General features: G+C 32.2%; 1 protein-coding gene across 1 annotated transcript in view; it reads left to right on the forward strand.

The window, feature by feature from the left end:
- LOC130663524 (tRNA dimethylallyltransferase) overlaps window positions 1-24,985 on the forward strand; it is a 103,633-nt gene that overhangs the window by 70,124 nt on the left and 8,524 nt on the right. The window contains exons 5-6 of the mRNA XM_057462788.1: window positions 5,973-6,088; window positions 11,620-11,716. Of these exons, the coding sequence (XP_057318771.1) occupies window positions 5,973-6,088; window positions 11,620-11,716 (213 nt within the window). The remainder of the gene's footprint in view (window positions 1-5,972; window positions 6,089-11,619; window positions 11,717-24,985) is intronic.

Consider the following 24,985-nt stretch of genomic DNA (forward strand, 5'->3'; position numbering starts at 1 on the left):
GCCAAAAACGGTAAAAATGAAAATAGAATTAAAAATATTATAGGATTGATAACAAACACAAGTTTAACGTTAAATAACTTTTGAAGGAGTTATTTTATCGAAAATTCATAAGAGAACTTTTTTGTAGAACGTTCAATTTCCTATCAGGATATGTTTCGATCAAATTTTTACTCTCATTTGTTTCTGAGAAAAAAAATTAAGAGTCAGAAGTCTAAAAATCCCATGTTATTTAAATGGGAAATATAAAATGATTTGGGCACGGTCTAATGTGAAAATTAAGAGCCTCATTGTGTTGGATATTTTTTTTTAGGTCATAAACTAAAGATTCAGGGGGCGATCGGTAAATAAAAATCCATTTGGGAAATAACGGACACCCTACTGTACACAAATATGCTACAAAGAAAGTTAAATGCCTGTATTAGATATATTTTCCATGTTTGCAGATACGAGCATATTACTCCGTACAGAATAAGCCTAGGTTGGTTGGAACTTTGTAATAGACGTGAGTTCTTTTTAGCATGTATTACGTATAAAATCTTACGAATGAATTCCGATAAAATATTGCGAAAGAATTTCTATATCTTGAATACGGTGCGTGCACGTGCACATCGTCAAATTTATGTCCTGTACCAATCAACCTGTCGTACATTTACTTATGAACATTCATTTTTACTGTCTGCTATCCGAGTATGGAATGATCTGCCCTCATCTATTATGTCTATTACAACTTGTAAAGAATTTAGATCAGAGTGTTATAATTATTTTATACAGAAAGAAGAATTGTTGACTAATGGTTAAATATGTACTTATGTACTATTATCATATAATTGGAGTCTACCGACTTGTTGACTAATGGTTAAATATGTACTTATATGCTATTATTATATAATTGGAGTCTACCGACTTACCTACCTAGCTATCTATCTTATAAAATGATTAATTCAATTCATTTAATTTACTAAATTTATTTTAATTTTTGTATGTTTATATTTGAATATTATCATTATACTATACTTTGTAATACTTTTGTATTTTGCGGCCCTTAGGGAATCTCGATTCCAGGGTCGAAAAATTATTAATAAATAAATAAATAAATAATCCTACACGGAGAAAAAAGAACAGTAACCATTACTGCGCAGAACAGTAATCCAGTCAATTGAATAAATATAAGTATAGTAAAATATGCTTTTACTATACATAATCTTTCGCCCAAATACGCTCATTGACTGGATTACTGTTCTGCGCACCAATGGTTACTGTTTTTGTCTCCGTGCCCGGGAAAAAAGATTTTATATGATCATATATGTTTATATACAATTTATATATGATCATATAAAAAATATATAAAAATTATATATGATTGCATAAAAGCTTAAATGATCTTATACAGTTCTTATAAGAATTAATAGACTCTTGTGAGGACTTTATAAAAAATGATATGATTTTATATAAAGTTATATAAAACTTTATAAAATTACTAGATAAAGTTTTATATGCTTATATATAATTATATATGATCATATAAAAGTTCATATGATCTTATAAAAATCTTTTAAGAATTTATATAGTCATAAGGATTTTATAAAAATTGATGTGATTTTATATAAATCCGGGAAAAATTCTTATAGAATCACATATGAACATTAGACCGGTTCAAAAAAATCGACTTTTTTTTTTTTCAAAACCCGCAGTGAAATATCTTTCTAGTCATGAAAAAAGAAGCCTTTGAAAACAGGAGCTCTTAATATCAATTTTGAAAGGTCGCTCATCGTAAATTTCTATTTTACATTTAAATAACATGGGTAAAAAAATTTTTTAACTTTGGAATTTTACAACTCATTTTGGAATCAACATGTCGGGGTAAGAGATACATATTTTTGGAGGAAATTGAACGCTCTAAATAAATTGTCTCTTATGTTTTTTCTTTAAGTCTACTCCTTTAAAAGTTATTCGAGTTTAAAGTTCAACATGTAATTAACTTAACCTTTTTTTCTTAAGTGTTCTTAAATATTTCATGATTATTATTGAAAAAAAAAATTAGTCTTAAAATATTAAATTATCAAGTTTAACGTCGTTGACAAAGTAGATCTTTATTGTTCTACTATGAGGAATAAATGACTTCTTAATTTAGAAAATCTGAAATGAATTCTCTCTTTGAAGTTTAAAAAAAATTTGAATTGTATGTACATAATTTTTCGGAAAAACGACCAACTGTGGTTTGTAGGAAATGTAATGCACTTTTTCACCGGTGAAATAGAGATGTGCCGCATTATCAACTTACTTTTTTGGTACTGCTGCTTAATTATTGTTCAAGATCCTAGCTGTTTGTTATATTTGCGATTTTAATGTATAATTATTTAAAGATATTTCACTTTTTAAAAATTGTATTATTTTATTATCAATAATAAAAAAAAATGTATACTTATTAAGTATACATTCCGAATAAATTATGTACATACAATTCAAATTTCTTTTAAACTTCAAAGAGAGAATTAATTTCATTTTTTTTAAATTAAAATGTCATTTATTCCTCATAGTAGAACAATAAAGATTTACTTTGTCAACGACGTTAAACTTGATAATTTAATATTTCAAGACAAATTTTTTTTTTCAATAATAATCATGAAACATTTTAGACGATTAAGAAAAAAAGGTTAAATTAATTACATGTTGAACTTTAAACTCGAATAACTTTTAAAGGAGTAGACTTAGAGAAAAAACATAAGAGACAATTTATTTAGAGCGTTCAATTTCCTTCGAAAATATTTATCTCTCACCTCGACATGTTAATTCCGAAATGAGTTGTAGAATTCCAAAGTTAAAATATTTTTTTTCCATGTTATTGAAACGTAAAACAGAAATTTACGATGCGCTCATCGTAAATTTCTAGTTTAGCGACCTTTCAAAATTGATATTAAGAGCTTCCGTTTTTAAAGGCTTCTTTTTTCATGACTAGGAAGATATTTCACTGCGGGTTTGAAAAAAAAAATAGTCGATTTTTTTGAACCGGTCTAATGAACATATGTGTTTATGTATGATTATATGAAAGCTTACATAATCTTATAAGGATTCATATGATCTTATAAGAATTTTATAACAATTGATGTGATTTTATTTAAAGTCATATATAACTTTATAACAGTACCAGGTAAAGTTTCCTATGCTTATATATAATCATATATGATCATATAAAAGCTCATACGATCTTAAAAAATTCTTATAAGAATTTATATAATTTTATAAAGATTTTAGAATAGTTGATATGATTTTTTATAAAGTTATATATGAGTTGATAACATTACCAGATAAAATGTTATAAATTATATGCAGTCATATATGATTATATAAAAATTCATATGATCTTATAAAATTCTTATGATAATTCGTATAATCTTATAAAATTCTATGTAACTTCATATAAGGTTATATATAACATTATGAAATTACAAGAGCACGTATTATATGGTCATACATAATCATATATGATCATATAAAATTTTATATGACCTTATAAAATTCTTCTAAGAATTCAGATAATTAATAAAAATTTATGTGATTTTCTATGAAGTTATAAATAAATTTGTATGATTACAAAAGAGTTTAATACGGGTATATAAAATCATATATGATTATATAAAAGTTTTTATAGTTTTATGATTCTTATATATAAATTTTTATGGTCTTATAAGCAGGTTATCTTAAAGAAACTATAATTTTATATAAAACATAAATGTGATAAAATTTGATCATATCATTTGTGCATTATTTATGTAGGATGTACCAATTTGATCATTTGATTTGAGTAATGCTATAGATTGTTAAATACTTATAATGGTAAAGCAGACTAGAGAAGCAGACGGCAATCAAGCGATCATTAAAGTTGAGCAGCATTGAGGTAGCACATTAGTTGGATGGGTGACCCCTTGGCATAATAGCAGTTACACGGAAAAAAATCGGTCTGTCAGTTGACCCTGCGGGCCAGCCCCAAAACTTCCCGCTGTTTTCGAGCTCAAGAACCTCGAAAACATTATTGTGAATACATTTTTAAGCTCTTCGAGCTCGAAAATACGTTTGCATGCTGTTGTTTTCGAAAAAAAACGTTTTTCACCATTTTTTCTCCAACGATATCTCTCCAACTAATAAACCGATTGAGACGGTTGATGTGGCAATCGACGCGTTTTATCAATTTCTAAAGCTGATCAAATTTTGAATTCGATTTATCGGGTCGTTTTGAGATATTTCAGAAAAAACAAAAAATGTTTTTTTTTAATTCTTTCGACAATGGTTTCTCTCGAACGAATAAACCGATTTTGATGGTTGAGGTGGCATTCGACGCGGCTTATAAAGCTCTAGAGCCCAGTCCATTTTGGAATAAATCCATCGAGCACATTAAAAGTTATCAAAAAAAAACATTTTTGGGAAAACTTTATTTTTGGAATATCTCTGAACGAGCCCTACTGATCAAGCTCAATTTTCTCACGGCTTCAAGATATTGACAATCCGCTTCGAATGACACCTCAAAGTTCGAAATCGGTTCATCCGTTCAAAAGATACAGGTATTTACATACGTACGTACGTACATACACTCGGACATCATCTTGAAATTAGTCAGAATAGCTTCCTAGGACCTCAAAACCTCGACATCTGATGGAAATTCGATTTTCGTAAATCGGACCGAAACCAATAACTTCCCGAATTTTTGAAAATTTACAATTTTGTTAGCGGGAAGTTAACAATAAATATTAAATGCAACATGATGCAGTCTTGGTAAATACACATGATAAAATCATGTGGCATCCACATGATAAAATCATGTGGCATCCACATGATTTGTCATGTTTCGGCTACATGATAATCATATTGCGGTAACATGAGAAAACCATGTGGCAGCAACATGATTTGTTACTTTTCGGCTACATGAAAATTATTTTGCAGTAGCATGAGAAAAATCATGTAGCAGCAACATGATTTTCAAGTAGGCTTAATAGCATAAAATTAAGCTTCAACAACTAAATATTTATCCTTCAGAAAAACTATTTATCATCAAGCAACTAGATTTTTATGATTTATAATATTACAGATGAAAATTAGAGTAAATTATCAAATTAAATCATTCGTAAATGATATTTTTGCTTAAGGGATTAGGGATAGTCAGGATTTTCAAAAAATCAATTTTTTGCTTGATTGTTGCTTGATGACAAATATTATTTTTGAAGCATAAATATTTGGTTGTTGCAGCTTAATTTTATGCTATTAAGCCTACATGAAAATCATGTTGCTGCTACATGATTTTTCTCATGCTACCGCAACATGATTGTCATGTAGCCGAAACATGACAAATCATGTTGCTGCCACATGATTTTCTCATGTTACCGCAACATGATTATCATGTAGCCGAAACATGACAAATCATGTGGATGCAACATGATTTCATCATGTGTATTTACCAAGACTGCACCATGTTGCATTTACTATTTATTTTTTTTCGTGTAACCGATAGATTTTTTTTTTGTTCATGCATGATTATATATAATTGTATATCATCAGATCTTGCCAATTTTGAGATCTAATCATATATAAGTTATTGTATATATGATTAGGTAAAATCATTTTTTCCCGGGTATATATAACTTTATATGATTATATAAGATTTTATAAAGTCATATAAGTTTTTATAGGACCAATTTCACTATGAAACTTTATGAGTCACTTTTATATGATCATATAAGAACTTTTTTTCACGGGATGTATATAATTATATATGATTATATGTGATTATATGTCATTTTTTTATCGTGTACAGATTTTACATTTCTCAAAATCATAGCCTACTTCATACTATAAGGCTTATTCATTTTAAAAATCATTATTATCAGAGTTTATATGAACTATAAAAAAAGCTTTTTCTTATTTTTATTAAATGAAATAAATATAATTTAGCTGACAGAATCATATTTTCTTCAATTTTTCAGGAAATTTTGGACAAAAGATTAGATCAACGAGTAGATACAATGCTCGAAGCTGGCTTAGTAGAAGAGCTTCTAGGTTTTCATGAACGATACAATCAAGAACGAATAAATATGAATGCGTAAGTTTATGAATTTTAGTTAATTTTCCTAAATTGGTTTTTGATAGGTTATGGACAGAAAAAAACTATCTGGTAGCTAGAAAGAACCTAGATTTCTGCAAAGCAGTAAAAGTCATTATAAACTGAAAAATTAAAACTATAGAAAAACAAAGCAATAGACTCGCCATAAAAATACTATCAGCATATAACGCTGACTATACACTGAGACCAATCGCTTTTTGTCTTTGCAATTTTCACCAGCAGCCACCAGAATTCACGGGTTGAACCCTGGCTTAAGCTGGCCTCTAACAAATTTTTATTTTACCTGGACAGAGCAGTGGGCTGGGGTTCTTGCATAGCAAAGACCCGCACTTATTCAAACACGGCAACGTATGTTAAAAACTCAATAACTTACCTCACGGCTTATGACTTATAGATTATTCTTATTGATGGTCGAATTATTATTTATAACTTAATTGATAATTCTTTTGTTTAACAACTATTCAAGGATCTTACCAGTAAAATCGGATATAAATAGAATGAACAATGATAGATAGAGTCAAGGAATTAATTAGAAAAGTACAGATATATTGCCAATTATAATAAGATTCAGTTACTTACAATAAACGTTATCCGCAAAATACAATGCAGGAGTGATCCTGATATACGCTGGATATACAGTACTCATCCACGTGGAACAACGCAGTTTTGGTACATTGAATTTATTATTTGACTTGCAGATTGTTTATGACGCAAGTTATTGGTTTTACCCCGATTTTCGAAAATCGGGTTTTCATCATATGTCGACGTTTGAAGGTGCTAGGACTGCTGTTCTGACATTTTCAGAGCGATGTCTGTATGTGTGTGTGTGTGTGTGTGTGTGTGTGTGTGTGTGTGTGTGTGTGTGTGTGGATGTAAACCTCTCATATCTTTTTGATGAATGAACCGATTTATATGGTTTTTGCGGCATTCGAAAGATATCTTCTGAACTCAGATTTTCAAAAAAATTTAGATCATTTAGTTAAATAGATCCTGAGATATTTAAAAAATACGAAAAAAAAAATTTTTTTTCGTTTTTTTTGATATTTTGAAAACTGTTAGATCGATCAATTCCAAAATCTAATCAGCTCTAAAACTCGATAAAAGCTTTCGATTGCTGTCAAGAACTTCTCAATCAGATAATCTGTTCGAAAGATATCGTTGACGAAAGAAATAGTAATTAATTAATGTAACGTGGACCTAAGTCCGCTTCCGCCAACCGGAAGCCGAGGCCTCGCCCTTTTGGGCATACTCGCGTTGCGTAATCCCATCTCTTCCACCCAGACGACACTCTCAGTCGAAACCAAGAGTGGACATTTACCGGGGGTATAATCAAAAATCCCCATTGCGTGAGGTATCTAACCACAGCCACCACGAGTCCTACCTCACTCGGCCCCCCATTCCTTTCATCCCAGGAAATGAAGAGACTCTGGCCGAAATGGGGCTTGGAACGGGGCCCCCATGGTACCAATTCCCTGTATTGGTCTACAGGCTGCAGATAAGTGGTGAGTTGCAGCATAACTCATTACCCTAAAAGGGTTTCTTCCACATTATCCCACTTGGATCGCAGGACGGCAACTAATAAAGATTGCCCTCTACCGTCATCCCCAAGTGATTATCACTTGCTAACTATAGCTTGTGATAGTATTCTGTACGGGCTTGTATACCTTAGAAGTTTAAGACAGTCAAAAGGGTAGGTCTCACCCGCGCAGAGGTACCTATTGGCTTCCTGCAACCACGGAGTTGCCACATGTTACAAGGTGCAAAACAAGTGGGCACCGCTAACGGTTGGAGTAATAGTCTCAGAACCCGCGAAAAGGGTGGTACTTGCTTGGTCTGACGCCCCCTAGAGGGCGCCAAAACCTCTTCTGAGGAAAGAAATAGTAGAAAATGGTTCTTTGCAAATATCGTCGAAACGACTGAACCAATCATTCACAAAATTCTATCAGCTTATGGCCTCAATAAAACGCGCCGATTACCACCTCAACCATCTCAATCGGATAATCCGTTCGAGAGATATCGTCGACGAAAGAATGGAAAAAAATCTTTTTTTTTCATTTTTCGTGAATATTTCGGAAACTATCAAATCGATCAATTTCAAAATCTAACCAGCTCTAGAACTCGATAAAATCATTCGATTGCTGCCAATAACGTCCCAATCAGATAATCCGTTCGAGAGATATCGTCGACGGAATAATAAATGTTAAATCAATATCTGCTTTTTTCATTGAATAACATAATAATTACTGAACAAAATTACTCAAAACTAATATGTTCTTCTATATATAAGTCATTAGAAGTGATTGCCTAAAAATCGTCATGTTCGCTCGTATCAGGTTATACTTACACGATATAGATACAACGTACTACGTAAATACTTATTTTTGAGCTAATTATTGAACATAATTGTGAACAAATATAAAAAATTCTCATTCATTTATTATTTTACATTCTAAATTTTTGAACTTTCACATAAAACGCAACCCTGTTGAGCTTGAAAAGCTCACAAAAAAGGGAAACAACGGTATCTTCGAGCTCGAAGAGCTCGAAAATATATTGATACTAATGATTTCGAGCTCTAAGAGCTGGAAAAGAGCAGGAAGTTTAAGGGCTGGCCTGCAGGGCCAACCGATGCTCAGATTTTTTTCATAGCTATATCGAAAATATTATTCAGAATGACAAAAAAAAATTTCATGAAAGTTTGAGCCCTCAACATTAATTTTTAGAGGTCTATCATCGCTATTATTAATTTTAATTCATAATTTGATGTTTTACGTCAGAACTGCTAAAACATTGGAATAAAAAAAAGTCATTTTTACTTATTCTCATGTCAAATTAAATTCCGTACAAAAAAGGTCTGATTGAAAATTTTCGTCAGACGAGCCGTTTCCGATTAATTAAGCTTATTAAATTGATATATTTGTCACGTAGCGATTCAAACGTGAATCGCTGCGCGCACTTTCCCATCTCGCCGTGAATTTAACAACACTTCCTAGCTAATAAAGCGCATTTATTTATTATAATATTTTATTATATAAGTATTTACATTATTTTGATTGGTTATTTAATTATGATTTATTCAGGAATTATTGATATTATTGTTTATTATGCTTATGTTTTGATCATTATTTTGAATTTTATGTATTTAATCAGTATTTTCATTTCAGTTAGTAGCACACGTGCGCGTATATATTGTACAAAAATATCGACCGAAGGAAGAGTAAGTCGATATAGTGGGGATAAAAATCAATATACCCCTTTCACCACGTGGTGCACTGAAATGATTATTATTTTATTGTTTAAAGGGTTAATTATTATTATGTTTATGAATATTGATGAATAATATTATTTAATTTATTATTATCATATAACTCAGGTCGGGTAATATGTTTAAATATTATATTTTAATTGATAATTTCGGGTCCGAGGTCATTATAGGGGATAACACGTGAGTGATACCCATCCCTCGGAAAACGGACGCGTGGAAAATAATTAGAGAGGACCGGGCTATTGTAAAGGTAGGACGTGTTGTTGCCCAAGATTTTTAAGTAAAATTATTCTGGCCCAGTTGCCGTAATAAAAGTCAAAGTAAAGAAAGTCAATTTGGTGATAATTACTATTTTGTTAAATGAAATTAAAAGTATACAGTTTATATATTTTCATTTTTAAACAACTCCAGAAGTAAATTATTTTCAACGCCGGTAAGTCATCTGTATAATCATTTGTTGCATCGGATATCGCTGGACCCTCGGTAGAGTTGATCGCGATATTTAATTGTTTAGTAATTGAACCTGAGTTATTGTTGTAATAATAAGTTGAGTATATTCGGCGTATGTCCCAGAGTTTGGTATACGTGCGTAGACGCGTCGAATAAATTCCTTAGTGGATTATAGACAAGGATAGCGTATTTGACTCCTTGTCTTACAATAGTATTTAAAATATTATTTTTCTGGGTAAAATTTATTTTGTAATTTGATGGTCTGCAACCCAGTGTTGCCAAATATATTTTGAGTTCTGTTACATCCCAAAATTTTCTCGGGGTTTATTATAAAAAAAATCTACCAGGCTGGCGACGTTAGGGTGTCGACGGACCCCTGATGCGCCGACTGTTAAGCTCTTTTTAATTACTTTTAAATTTCTTTATATTATTTTAAGTACGTACCTTTAAGGGCCCCATAGGTCACCCCAAACTATTCCCTTCTTCTCTAGCTTCTTAGCCTCTAGCGGTGGATAGTCGTCACTTCCTGTCCGCCGGAAGTGCTCCTCAGAATAATACCCGTATCTAGGGTCACGGAATGGAATGGTTCCTCCCGGGGGTCGGTTTATCGCTGGGAGGTTGATCTCGGTTAGTCCCCAGCCGTCGGTGATTCCTGTCCAGAAGGCTGGTGGACAATCTGCTGGTGGTTCTGCTATGAAATCCAAGGGACCCTCTCCGGGACTTCCTGGAGCTGGGATACTCTTGGACTCGAGTATCGGTGCAGCAGCCTCGTTGATGTGATCGGCACCACGCGGAACGACCAACACTAAACGCGTACCGAGCAACACTTCCTCGGACGCAACGCGCGGACCGTCGGATTGACCGTTTCCTTGGGGCGGAGACCCCGACACCGGGTTAAGCTGACCCTGCAACCGCCAGAATTGCAGACGGCGACCTGCCTTACGACCGCTCCTCTTGCGCATGGAACAGGGATGGTAGCTGCTTTCGCGCGCTTTCGGCTAAGGATGGTGGTGGGAACCGTAGCAGCTTCCACGCGCTCTCGGTTGGAAGTAGAGAGGATGTGACCATATCAGCTTTCTCGCGCTTTCGGTCTTTCTTTTTAAGGAAAGAGTAAAAACTCAAAGGGGTAGAGAATGGATTTTATTGAGAGAATAAGTAGGTCTGTGCTCTGGGCAGTTTGTCAAAAGACTAACTCTCCTACATTATGCACCAGCTTATATAATTAACAAATATGATGACACTGCATCTCGAGTCCATTGTGTGAACAACGTCGTGACTCGGGACTCATACCTTGACGGATGTTATGTCTAGTTCCAAGCCACGACGGCGTTCACAATCTCTTATCTCGGGAGATATCCGTTATCCGCTGTAAGCGACGAGAGCGTTTTTAATCATATTCAATGATTTAAATAAATGTAAACTTTATTGAAATAAATAAATAAATTTTTTATAGATGAAATCAGACGAGAACGTCACACCTTTTTTGTGTGGACCACACCTAATATATATATATATATATATATATATATATATATATATATATATATATATATATATATATATATATATATATATATATATATAAATGTCTATAAATTATAAATAATTCTATTTAATTATATAAAATCGTTTTTACTCAGGATATATTGTTTAAAAGTCATTACTTCAAAATAAATAATTAACTAATATAAAAATTAATAAAAATCAAACAATATCATAAGAAAGAGCTGGTAGTAAAAGAAAAATTAGATTCAAGATGAATTGATCTATAATAAAGAGAATATTCATATTTCAGGTCACCTGATTACACGAAAGGTATCTTCCAGTCAATTGGTTTCAAGGAGTTTCACAATTACTTAATTCTGCCAGAGACAGAGAGAAATAGCGACAAGGTATTGTCAAACTTTCTTACAAATCATTCTACATATTTTTCGTATGGGGGTCAAATCAAAAAGAACGCCACAAGCATCAACGAATTTTATCGTAATGATGAGCATGGTAACTCTAGACTTATAATTTAGATTACAGTAATTAACAATTTTGATACAGATTATGATTTAAGGCAAAGTTTATGAATTGAATATTGAGTAATGTTTGGCTACAGTTATGGGTTTTTACTGAGAAAAATTAGAGTAAAGAATTAGAATAAGAAATATGGGAAATTTAATATGGGTTATGGTTTGCGATTAAAGTTTAAAATGTCATAAAGTTTGAGTTTTGCTTTACAATTTTTGGTATTTTGAGTATGTGGACGAGTCAGTGTTACCGTGGAGCGGGACTTAAATTAGTCACCCGGTATCATCTGATGATAGAACCTGGTTCTATCCCTCTGAGACTTCTTGGTTGATTGCAGAGGTCTAGCTGAGATGTTAGCGCTCCAGTATATACGGAATTTGATGGATGCAGAATGGGATCAGTTTTGGAGTTTTCGTTTGGCAGGCCTCAACAGTAATTTTGTGACCGTTTTATCATTTTCAATTGTTTTACTCTGACAGGCCTCATAGGACAAGCCATGACCACTTGTACCGCTGAGGCCCCCGAGCTGTCCATCTTTGATTCGGCTTGAATAATTAGAGTATATCTCGGCTCGTGAAAGTCGAAAATCTATCAGGGGATGAACAAGCGGATAATGGTCTGTTGGAAACCCGAAAGAAACGAGTGGAGGAAGCTCTTTACATAGGGTATGAGAAGAAGTTGCACCCCATCACATATCCTACGCAACCATGTTGACCAGAGCTGGGAGTCTGGTACCACGGGGGGCCTTTCCAGACCCACTGCGACCAGAGTCTCTTTATTTCCTGAGATGGGAGTAGTGTTTGGCCCGAGAGAGGTAGGACTCGTGGTGGCTGTGGTTAGATACCACACGCAATGAGGATTTTTCATTATAGCTCCAGTTAATGTCCACCTTAGTCGTCACTTGATTATATTTTTCGACTAAGAGTGTCATCTGGGTAGAAGATAGGGATGCTACGCAACGCGTGTATGCCCAAAAGGGCAAGGTATCGGCTTTCGGTCGGCGGAGGTGGACTTAGGTCCAGCCCCAAAACTTCCCGCGGTTTTCGAGCTCGAAAAGCTCGATAACATTGGTGTGAATACATTTTCGAGCTCTTTGACCCGATTTTGATGGTTGAGGTGGCAATCGGCGCGTTTTAATAAATTCTAAGGCTGATCGGATTTTGGAATTGTTCAGTTCAGTTGTTTCAAAGATATGCACAAAAACCGTTTTTTACCATTTCTTTCTCCCACGATAACTCTTGAACGAATTATCTGATTAAGATGGCTAAGGCGGCAATCAACGCGTTTTATCAGGTTCTAGAGCTGATTAGATCTTCAAATTGATTGCATAAGTCGTTTCTGAGGAATCAATAAAAGACTAAAAATAAACCAAATTTTTTTTTCGTAATTCGCCAATATTTTCGAGTCTATTGGATCAAATAATCTGAAATTACTAGAAAAGTTGATGGCCAACAAGCTCTTTCGATTGCCACCTTAACCATTCAAATCGATTCATTAGTTAAAAAGTTATTATAGTCCGTGCCTCTAACTCTTGCAGTGACGGAACAGAAAACATAACCCTCTCTTTCAACTAGTTTGTGCCTCTAACTCTTGCAGTCACGGAATAGAAAATTATCGCCCGGTCTTATAACTAGTCCAGGCCTCTAATTGTTACAGTAACGGAACAAAAAAATACAACCCCTCGAATAACTAGTCCATGCCTCTAACTCTTACAGTCACGGAACAAAAAATTATCGCCCCCTCTTATAACTAGTCCGTGCCTCTAACTCTTGCAGTCACGGAACAAAAAATCACAGCCCCCTCTTTCAACTAGTCCGTGCCTCTAACCCTTGGAGTCACGGAACGGCATACTTCAGCGCCACTATTCGTGTGTTTTGCAGTCCCGGATCTATCCGTAACTGGTGGCTATAGACACTCCGTTCAGAAAATTTACAATTCAACTATCGTAATTTTTGTGACTTGTATTGTAAATACATAGAGGCAGCACTGTAACTTAAGAGAAAGAATAAAAGAATAAATATTATAATTAAATCTCTTTTTTTTTCTTTTACTATTTACGATAGTAACATTGTAATATTTCTTATTGAATTTTATACAACTAACTCTTAATAAAATTACGATGGTGAATAGTAAAAAATCTTTTACAAACTGGAAATTGTCGTATTATATATTTGAAAGTTACAGATAATAAAAGTATAGTCCAGGATTACGATTGTAATATTGGAATTTTTCGTCGAATTTTTTTTCCGTGTACCCATAAAAATTCAATTAAAGAAAAAAGTGATGTCCTAATGTGCAGAAAATATTCTTTCAATTCTGTTACTAGTTTTTAAGAGTTTATGATATGTCAGGAGACCTTATTACGAATTATAAACTGTGCTTGCTCCAAATTAATTAATTAATTAGTTAATTAATCAATAAATAGATAAATTAAATAATTTCTACTACAAGTTGCTGCCCATTGTAGGCAGCTTTCAGATTGTTTGCAATAGGTTCTCCTGACAAATCATAAGCTCTTAAAAACTAGTAACAAAATCGATAAAAACTTTTCTGCACAATTAGAACATCACTTTTTCCTTTGTTTGAATTTTTATAAGTATTTTATTATCAGAAAAAATGTATATTTTTATTAATAAAGTAATAATTTTTGATCAGCAGTTTGAGAATCTCAAAATCACAATTACGAACGATATTCTAATGCAGAAGAAAATTACTAGAACGATTAAATGCGAAAAATGTCCAAACGAAGAAAAAGTATTGTTAGAAATATCGTTAATTTCAATAGTTTGATGTTAGTTTTATTACTACAAGTATGGAAACTATTCTTTAGGATCATAAAGGTTCCTAGAGAAATTAAATTCAATAAGTTTCATACACAGCATCATTGTTTTCTGAGCGTTTAATAATGAATATAAATGTAAATTTTGAAAAAAAATTAGGTTCAAATGGCTGCAGAAAAAAATTGGCTGATGTTTTTCATTCGATCAAAAGTTACTTTTGTAGAGAATTGAATCCCCTACAAAATGGCACCTTGGCCATTTTTTAATCAGTTATATTTAATGAGTTGTAAAATATTAAGTTGGGATAAAAAAAGTTTTATTAGAAAATTATTATTTACGCGAGCGCTAACTGAAAAATAGACATATCGAGCTGAAATTTTTACAGGATTTTTTTTTTTAGTGAGACAACCTAATTTTCGTATGGGACCGAAAAAAAAAAATATCGATTTCATTTGGCACAGTCTAATATACATATATATGTATATATATATACACTAATGGAAAAAATTAAAGGATCAAAAAAAAATTATAAATTTTTAGGCGATTTTCAACAGGCTCTAACTTTGAGAGAAATGGTCGTACAAGAAAAGAAAAAAAAGGAAATTGTAGCTCCAAGTATCTACTTTTTGGATTAGAACTTTAAAATTTTTTAGCGTCAGCAGTATTTGAGTAATCTTAGAAAAACCAACGACAAAAAAATTTTCAAATTTAAAAAATTTTTTTTTTTTGGTCTCCGGGCGTGGAAAAAACTATTTTTGCTCAACCACTATGAGGATCGGATACCTTCATTATTCAGCTTTAGTTTCTTTTTTTATGGACCTTGATACGTCCACTTCTCGCCGAGATATCGGTCTTCAAATGGAAAGGATCCTTTTGTCTTTGATTATCGATATCTCAGAAACCAATGATCGCACAGAAAGTTAATGGTGGGTTTTGAAAACTTGAACAAATTCCCTTCAATGATTAGCCATTGCTATTACGAAAAAAAAATTTTTTCCTATCGTCACATGAATTTAAAAATGAAACAAAAAAAAAGGCTTTTTGTGGTTTTTTGGAGAATCAAGCGCTGAAACGAAAATATTGTGGAAATCGATAATGTTGACTGTGCATTTTACAGTTCAATATGTTCACAAAAACCCTGCAGAAAGCCAGATTAATCCAACCAGCCGTTTTTTTGTTTCACGCGATCAAATTTTTAAAAAAATTAAAGGATCACGTTTTTTGCTCTGAAAAGCTCATAATCTTTAACAAGATGAAAACAAATATTTCTTCGGAGCTTTGTCCACAATTCTATTGCAGACAGTGCTTAAATTTCCAAAAAAGAAAAAACTTTTTTTTCGAAAGAAAATTTTCAAAAAAATTTTTTTTTGGAATAACTTTAGGTAATTTACAAAACCAACACCCAATAATTTTTAACACGTTTATGTTGCTGCATTCCGTGATTTTACTGATCTCTCAGTCATTAGTTAAAAAAAAAATTTATTTTTTAATTAACATCAAACTATTGATATTAACGATATTTCTAACAATACTTTTTCTTCGTTTTGACATTTTTCGCATTTGATCTTTCTAGTAATTTTTTTTTTGCATTAAATTATCATTCGTAATTGTGATTTTGAGTTTTTCATACTGCTGATCAAAAATTATTACTTTATTGATAAAAATATACATTGTTTATGATAATAAAATACTTATAAAAATTCAAATAAAGGAAAAAGTGATGTTCTAATTGTGCAGAAAAGTTTTTATTGATTCTGTTACTAGTTTTGAAGAGTTTATGATATGCAGAGCAAGGAAGTTTGCCCTGCTAAAAATAGCGCTAAAAAAATTTTTATAACGACAATTTATATTGGCTCATTTAATTTTTAAATTAAATCGAATTTAAAGAGAAAACAAAAGAACGATCTACATTGAAAACAATTTTAAATATTGATAGTATATTTATAAGAGTTTTTATTTTATGTTTATTTTATAGGGAAAACCCGTGGACTCGGTCCAAGTATGACAGCTCGACCTCTTGGTACTCCAGCTTGTTCGTCCAACTACTCCAATTTTTTTTGTTTTTTTTTTTTTGGAGGAAAAACCAGTCTTGCTCGCGATCTTATTAGCAATCTTGCTCGTGATCTTGCTGACAGTCTTGCTCGCGATCTTGTTGACAGTCTCGCTCGCGACTTTGCTGGCAACCTTGCTCGTGATCTTGCTCGCGATCTTGCTGGCAATCTTGCTCGTGATTTTGCTGGTGAGATTGCCGGCAAGATCGCGAGTGAGACTGTCAGCCAGGTCGCGAGCAAAACTGTCAGCAAGATTGCCAACAAAATCATGAGCACGATTGCGAGCAAGATTGCTAGCAAGATCGCCAGCAAGATTGCCAGCAAGATCACGAGCACGATTGCGAGCAAGATTGCTAGCAAGATCGCCAGCAAGATCACGAGCAAGATTGCCAGCAAGATCGCAAGCAAGATTGCTAGCAAGATCGCCAGCAAGACTGGTTCTTCCTCCAAATAAAAAAAAAACAGAAAGAAAAATTGGTGTAGTTGGACGGACAAGCTGGAGTACCAAGAGGTCGAGCTGTGAAACTTAGACCTAGTCAGCTTTTTTTTCAATAAAAAAAAATTCTGTTCTTCGTTTTTTATTCCTTGCCGAGATTTATATTCAATCGTGATTTATCTAATTTTTTTTTTATAAAAAATAAATGGGTTTCCCTTGTATTTTATATTTGACTGAAAGAATTTTAAGTTATTTCTTATAAATATACTATTAATATTTCAAATTGTTTTTAATGTAGATCGTTTTTTTGTTTTCTCTTTGAATTCGATTTAATTCGAAAATTAAATAAGCCAATCAAATTTGTCGTTATAAAAATTTTTTTAGCGCTTTTTTTAGCAGGGTAAACTTCCTGGCTCTAATGATATGTCAGGAGACCCTATTGCTAAAATAAACTGTACTTGCTCCAAACTAATTGATTAATTAGTTAATTAATCAATAAATAGATAAATTAAATAATTTCTACTACAAGTTGTTGCTGCCCATTGTAGGCAACTTTGAGATTGTTTGCAATAGGTTCTCCTGACAATTCATAAGCTCTTAAAAACTAGTAACAGAATCGATAAAAACTTTTCTGCACAATTAGAACATCACTTTTTCCTTTATTTGAATTTTTATAAGTATTTTATTATCATAAACAATGTATATTTTTATCAATAAAGTAATAATTTTTGATCAGCAGTCCGTACTCTTCGAAGGTCTCCTTTCGACTTCTCTCTCTCAATTCCAAATTCAAAACCCCAAACTCAATCTTATCGTTATTAATAACTGTCCTCTATATTCTAAATTTCTAAATCAAACTCAATCTTTACTATATCGGTAGCTGAAGGCCAATTCCTCACCAGTTGCTCTCCTGGAACAGACTTCAGCTGGGATCATAAATCTTATAAACTAAATGACCTATGACTTCCTCAGCGGTACAAGTGGTCATGGCTTGTCCTATGAGGCCTGTCAGAGTAAAACAATTGAAAATGATAAAACGGTCACAAAATTACTGTTGAGGCCTGCCAAACGAAAACTCCAAAACTGATCCCATTCTGCATCCGTCAAATTCCGTATATACTGGAGCGCTAGCATCTCAGCTAGACCTCTGCAATCAACCAAGAAGTCTCAGAGGGATAGAACTAGGTTCTATCATTAGATGATACTGGGTGACTAATTAAAGTTCCGCTCCACGGTAACACTGACTTGTTCACGTACTCAAAGTAACAAATCTAAAACTCAAACTTTATCATTTTCCCAACTTAAATCGCAACCCATATTCCATATTCTATTTCCATAATTCTGATTCTCATTCTTTACTATAATTTTTCTTATCAAAAACCTATAACTGTAGCCAAACGTTACTCCATATTTAATTCTTAAACTATAACTTGAATCAAAAATTTGTATCAAAATCGTAAATTACTGTAAACTAAATTATAAGTCTTGAGTTACCATGCTCGTAAATACAATATAATACGTTGGTGCTTGTAACGCTCACTTTGATTTGACCTCCATACGAAAAATAACGTCACAATATGTGTATATATGTGTATATCTATACCCGTGAAAAATGAATCATACATGAATGCTCCATATATGGCCATGTATGAAAATTGGCCAGGCATGGCCATATATGACCATAAATGGCCATGTATGTAAATTGGCCAGGCATGGCCATGTATGACCATACATAGCTTGATACGGCCGTATATGACTTGATATTACTATGTATAGAAACTTTAACTAAATTAAAAAAAAATTTTTTTTTTTTATTTTGGCGACGTAGATATTATCAAATATGCGAATAATTGAATTTCTAATCGAATCGGAAATTTTTAATTCTGAGAAAAAACTCTAGACTTACTACTGACCGCACCCGCTTCAGTAGGATTCGAACCCGGGATCTTCCGTACGAGAGACCGACGCTTTGACGACCAGACTATGCAACCGACAGTTACAACGAAGTTTAATTGTGCTAAGTGAGATAGAGAGAATATAATCACTTTCGAAAAAGCAAAATATAATCATCAATATGTTGTTAGTGATAACAAAAAAATTTACTATTTTTTTCATACTAAATCATCCTGTTTATAAGTAATTGTAATAGTCAGTTTAAATTTTTTATATAAAAAATCTGTATGTCTATATATAGACATAAATGATATATAAGATGGTATAAAAACAGACAGTGCGCTATCAAATGTTATAATAGATAACTACGCGTTAGAAGTATGCAAATAGTTTAAACTTACGAGTTATTTATTTTGCATCGAATCAAGCTATTCATATTTGAAAATCATTCGAAACTTTTAGATGTTATATGCACCCTAAATTTTTTTAAAATTATTATTATTATTAGTAATTGCCGGATTCGACTAAAAAGTAACTCAGCTGATACATCTTTTGTGGAATTTCAAAGAAATCAAGCGACATTTAACAATTTACATTTTGACTTTAAATTTCAGTAATTCGATTTTGCATTTAATAATATGGGAAAATTTTTAACTTCCCGTTAAAAAAATCGATGATTTTCAAAATTTCGGGAAATTATTGTTTTCACCCCGATTTGCGAAAATCGAAATTTCATCAGATGTCGACGTTCTGAGGTCCTAGGAAGCTATTCTGACTATTTTTAGGTTGATATCCGAGTGTATGTATGTGTGTGTGTGTGTGTGTGTGTGTGTGTGTGTGTGTGTGTGTGTGTGTGTGTGTGTGTGTGTGTGTGTGTGTGTGTGTGTGTGTGTGTGTGTGTGTGTGTGTGTGTGTGACCGGTCTATAACTGTTCAACTAATGAACCGATTTGGATGGTTGAGATGGCAATCGAAAGAGCTTGTTAGCTATTAAATTTTCTGAAAATTTCAGATCATTTGATCAAGTAGACTCAAAAATATTGCCGAATTACGAAAAAAAAAATTTTTTTTTTAGTTTTTTTATTGATTTCTCAGAAACGAATTGAACGATCGATTTCAAAATCTAATCAGCTCTAGAACTTTATAAGCCGCGTCGAATGCCACCTCAACCATCTCAATCGGTTAATTTGTTCAAGAAATATCGTTGGAAAAAGAAATGGTAAAAAACGGTTTTCTTCTAGTATCTTTGAAGTGACTCATCCGATCAATTCAAAAATCTAATCAGCTCTAGAACTCAATAAAATACATCGATTGCCGCCTCAACCATCAAAATCGGTTAATTCGTTCGCGAGATATCGTGGGAGAAAGAAATGCTAAAAAACGGTTGTTTTCGAAAACAATGGCATACAAAAGTATTTCCGAGCTCGAAGAGGGTCAACTGATAGACAGATTTTTTTCCGGTTTCAACTTGATTTTTTGGTGTTCAAAAATTCTTTTTGAAAAAAAGTAGCATACAGATTTTGTAGGGCATGAGATTTGCTACATAAAAGTTTATAAGAGTCAAGTGGGTACTACCAATGATACAGATCTTGAAAGGTTGGCCTTAATTATAATTGGCATAAAATCGCCTAAAATTCAGAATTTATCAGTCTACGCAATAAATTTAAACAAAATTTTTGTATATAGTTCATACATACCCATGTATGAACTCTACACGGCTGTATATAGCCATATATGTAATTTATTAATTATGGGCATACATGATCACATATAGTCATACATAACTATGTATGGACATTAGACTGGGCCAAAAAAATTGACTATTTTTTTTTTTCATAGCTATATCGAAAATATTATTCAGAATGACAAAAAAAAAATTTCATGAAAGTTTGAGCCCTTAAAATTAATTTTAAGAGGTCTATCATCGCAATTTTTAATTTTAATTCATAATTTGATGTTTTACGTCAGAACTGCTAAAACATTGGAGTAAAAAAAATTCATTTCCAATTATTCTTATGTAAAATTAAATTCCCTACAAAAAAGGTCTGATTAAAAATTTTCGTCAGACAAGCCGTTTCCGATTAATTAAGCTTAACAAATTGATATATTTTTTCGATTTAACATTTTTACTTTTGAATTTTGTAACTGACAAATCAATAAATATCTAATAAAGACCATGACAGATTTTCGAAAGAAATTTAAGGCTCTACAAAAAAGGCCTCTTAACATATTTTGCTAAATTCATTCCTTCGAAAGTTATTTACGTTATTGAAATCGTTTTGACTCAAATTCAACCTTGAATAACTTTCGAAGGAGTGAATTTAGCAAAAAATGTTAAGAGGCCTTTTTTGTAGAGCATTAAATTTCCTTTAAGAATCTGTCATGATCTTTTTTAGATATTTCTTGATTTGTCAGTTACAAAATTCAAAAGTAAAAATGTTAAATCGAAAAAATATATCAATTTATTAAGCTCAATTAATCGGAAACGGCTTGTCTGACGAAAATTTTCAATCAGACTTTTTTTGTAGGGAATTCAATTTTACATAAGAAAAAGTGGAAATGAATTTTTTTTACTCCAATGTTTTAGCAGTTCTGACGTAAAACATCAAATTATGAATTAAAATTAAAAATTGCGATGATAGACCTCTTAAAATTAATATTAAGGACTCAAACTTTCATGAAATTTTTTTTTTGTCATCCTGAATAATATTTTCGATATAGCTATGAAAAAAAAAATAGTCAATTTTTTTGGCCCAGTCTAATGGACATACATGGCCTTATATGATTCATATATGGGCATGCATAACTTTATTAGAAAGTTGGAATGCCCATGTATGGCTGTATATGAACTATATACGGCCATGCATGGCCATATATGCTTCATTTTTACGGGTAAACATGTCAGGATTGGAGATCTTGATGGGCGTAGGTACGAATTTTCGTATAAAAGTCTGAAATAAGGTACTTACATTGATCAAGGTCCAGTTCGTATGCTCGGTTACCGTTAACCAAATGCTCAATTTGTTCTATTTTATATGTAAATCGCGCCTACACAATATTGTCGAAGACAATATTGATAATAACTCAAAGCGATTCCCCAATCTATGAATGTGACTGATTTAATTTCACAATCAAACGTCGAGCGGTAAACGTAAGATTGTGTACCCCATACTGTGAACTATCTGTCTGAGCGGCTAACCTGGTAGAAAATAAGGGATAAAGGAAGGTGAGATGCTGAAAAGCCTCGTGAAGCTAGTATCTTATTATTAAAGTAATATTATCTGAGAAATAATGTTTTTCAAATGTTTATGTTTACGAGTAATTATTTATTGAGGATCAAACATACTCAATATACAAAAAGAATTACAAATAGTAATATTTAAAATAGTCAATGTAAAATAAAATGTTTCATGCATATGGTTTACAATCAGTTCAAAAATATATAAAAATAATAATAATACCAAATAATGGTTACAATGGTCAAAAACTTACCCTAAATAGGTTTATGTGAGGTGTCAGGACTGTCAGCAGTAACACAAGACACTTTCACAACGCGTTCTCGCGGCTAATTTATGTTATTCTAATTTATTGGTTTATTCAGTTTATTATAATTTGTTCTAATTATTTATGAGTTTTAAAATCTTCGTAGGTTATATAAAATGTAAATTGATTAGAAGTCTTCGCGCTTTCGCGGTAAATAAAATATAAATTTGTTTTTGAAATCTTCGCGTATTTTCACGGTAAAATATCTTGAGTCGAAATTTGAATCGTCAGTCGGACGTAATGAACGTTGTAATCGCAAGTCAGACGTATTGAACGTTGAAATCGTCATCTAGAAATTCAATGTTAAACAAGATAGTCAAAATCAATTTCGTTCGGCTTTTCCGTGGGGGGTTTTAGTGGGTTGAACAATAAATATACTCCCGATTTTACAGTATCCGGTTTACAGACTTGAGTTTTAGCACAAATATTTCCAACAATCTTACAAATCCCACACCATCGGTATTTTTTTCGAGAACTAACTCCGAGGGGGGTTCCAGTGGAGTCAACGATTAAAATACTCTCGTTTTTTAATTTTTGGCTTATAAACTTGAAATTTGGCATAAATATTCCCAACAATCTTACGATTTTCTTACCATCGGTAAATTTTTCGAAAACTGATTCTAATAATGAAAAAAAAAAACGAGAGTATTTTAATGGTTTACTTCACTGAAACTGCCCTCGGAGTTAGTTTTCGGAAAAAATACCACAGGTTGGGAATCTGTAAGATTGTTGGGAATGTTTGTGCCAAAGTTCAAATTTGTAAGTCAGATATGTTTTCTTATCATTCAACCCAGTAGAACCCCTACGGAAAAGCCGAAGGAAATCAATTTGTCTACCTTTTTTAACATTGAATATATAACGAATACCGTGTTAAAATTCGCGACGGAGACGCGAAGATATCTGGTAAACCGTATGCGGTCACCCACGTGTATGAAACAAATTGCAAGTTTGTGAAATAATTACAATAAATACGATTTGAATTAATACCAATTGCCCAATAATATATTTTTAAATAATATATAAATAATAATCGTGTACCTGGACCAGCTCCTCAGGCTGGGTTAGTGCACGTAGGCGCCAGACCGTTAATATAAAACGGACAAAAATAATTTAACAGGGGGAAAATTTGCGAAGAAAGATCCAAGCAAGTAAGTTGTGCTAAGCGGATAATAGTCGAATAAATATATCAAAATAAAAATAAAAAAAAAAAGTAGAAATAAATATGCAGAAAATAAATAATACCAGATGAAAAATAAGAAAATAGAATTAAATCGGCAGGAAAAAGACCCAGGAAAATAAATATTAAATTTTTCCCCGACAGCTGTTGGTATACACTTATTTATATAAAATACCAAAAAAAAAAAAATTCCATTACAATAGTTTAAGTATAAATATAAATTATAATCAGAAATAAACCCCTGAGGGTAGAATCTATATAAATCCAAAAATCCGAAATTTAAAAGTAAATATTTAAATTAATAATAATAATTAATATACCATAATAATTTCATATAAACAAAATAAACAGTTTATTTATCCAAATTAATTAATAAAAAAAATAAATAATCACAATCGTAAACCTTGGATTACCTCTTTACTATTTATAGAGGGAGAAAGATACGGAGATACCCTCACTCTCATTCACAAATTCAAAATTATACTTTAAATAATGTAAATTTCTTTATAGTAATAATCATTGCTCTTTCAATAATTATTTATAACCAAAAACCAAATTATAAGTTAACTGACCGCTGGGGTAAATAATACAAAGAAAAATATATAAATGAAAATTTCACAATTCAAATAATAATGGGTAATTCAAATATCCAAATTTAAGTAATAATGATAATAAATTTAAATATAATAATTTAAAATAATAATAATTCCACATATAATAAGTATTATTATCATCCAGGAATTTTTCGTCTGAACGATGACGTCGAGGTCTTAGGAATTTTCTTTCCCGGACACCGCGTTATGACTATAGATATAGGTACAGCTATATATATATATATATATATATATATATATACAGTAAAGCGCTGTACGCGCGCAATTCCCAATTTCAAATTAAATATTTTATAAAATATGTATTATCATAAATTATACACTCAATTAATATCCTTCATATGTATCATTCAGGATAAGAAACGAAATTAATTAAATAATTCACAGATGTGTGATGCACACCCGTGAATTGTGCGTTGCGGTTACCAACAGCTCTCGGGGAGGTTAACGATGACCGTGCATAGAGAGGATACAGAGTACTTACTCGTTACCGCTTCCAGGATAATCCAAATAAAAAAAATCGATCTACCGGTTAATCCTGTGGGCCAGCCCCAAAACTTCTCGCTTTTGTCGAGCTCGTTGAGCTCGAAAACATTATTGTGAATACATTTTCGAGCTCTTCGAGCTCTAAAATACTTTTGTATGCCATTGTTTT

Source organism: Microplitis mediator, chromosome 2 (assembly GCF_029852145.1).
Source record: "Microplitis mediator isolate UGA2020A chromosome 2, iyMicMedi2.1, whole genome shotgun sequence".
Classification (NCBI taxonomy): Eukaryota; Metazoa; Arthropoda; class Insecta; order Hymenoptera; family Braconidae; genus Microplitis; species Microplitis mediator.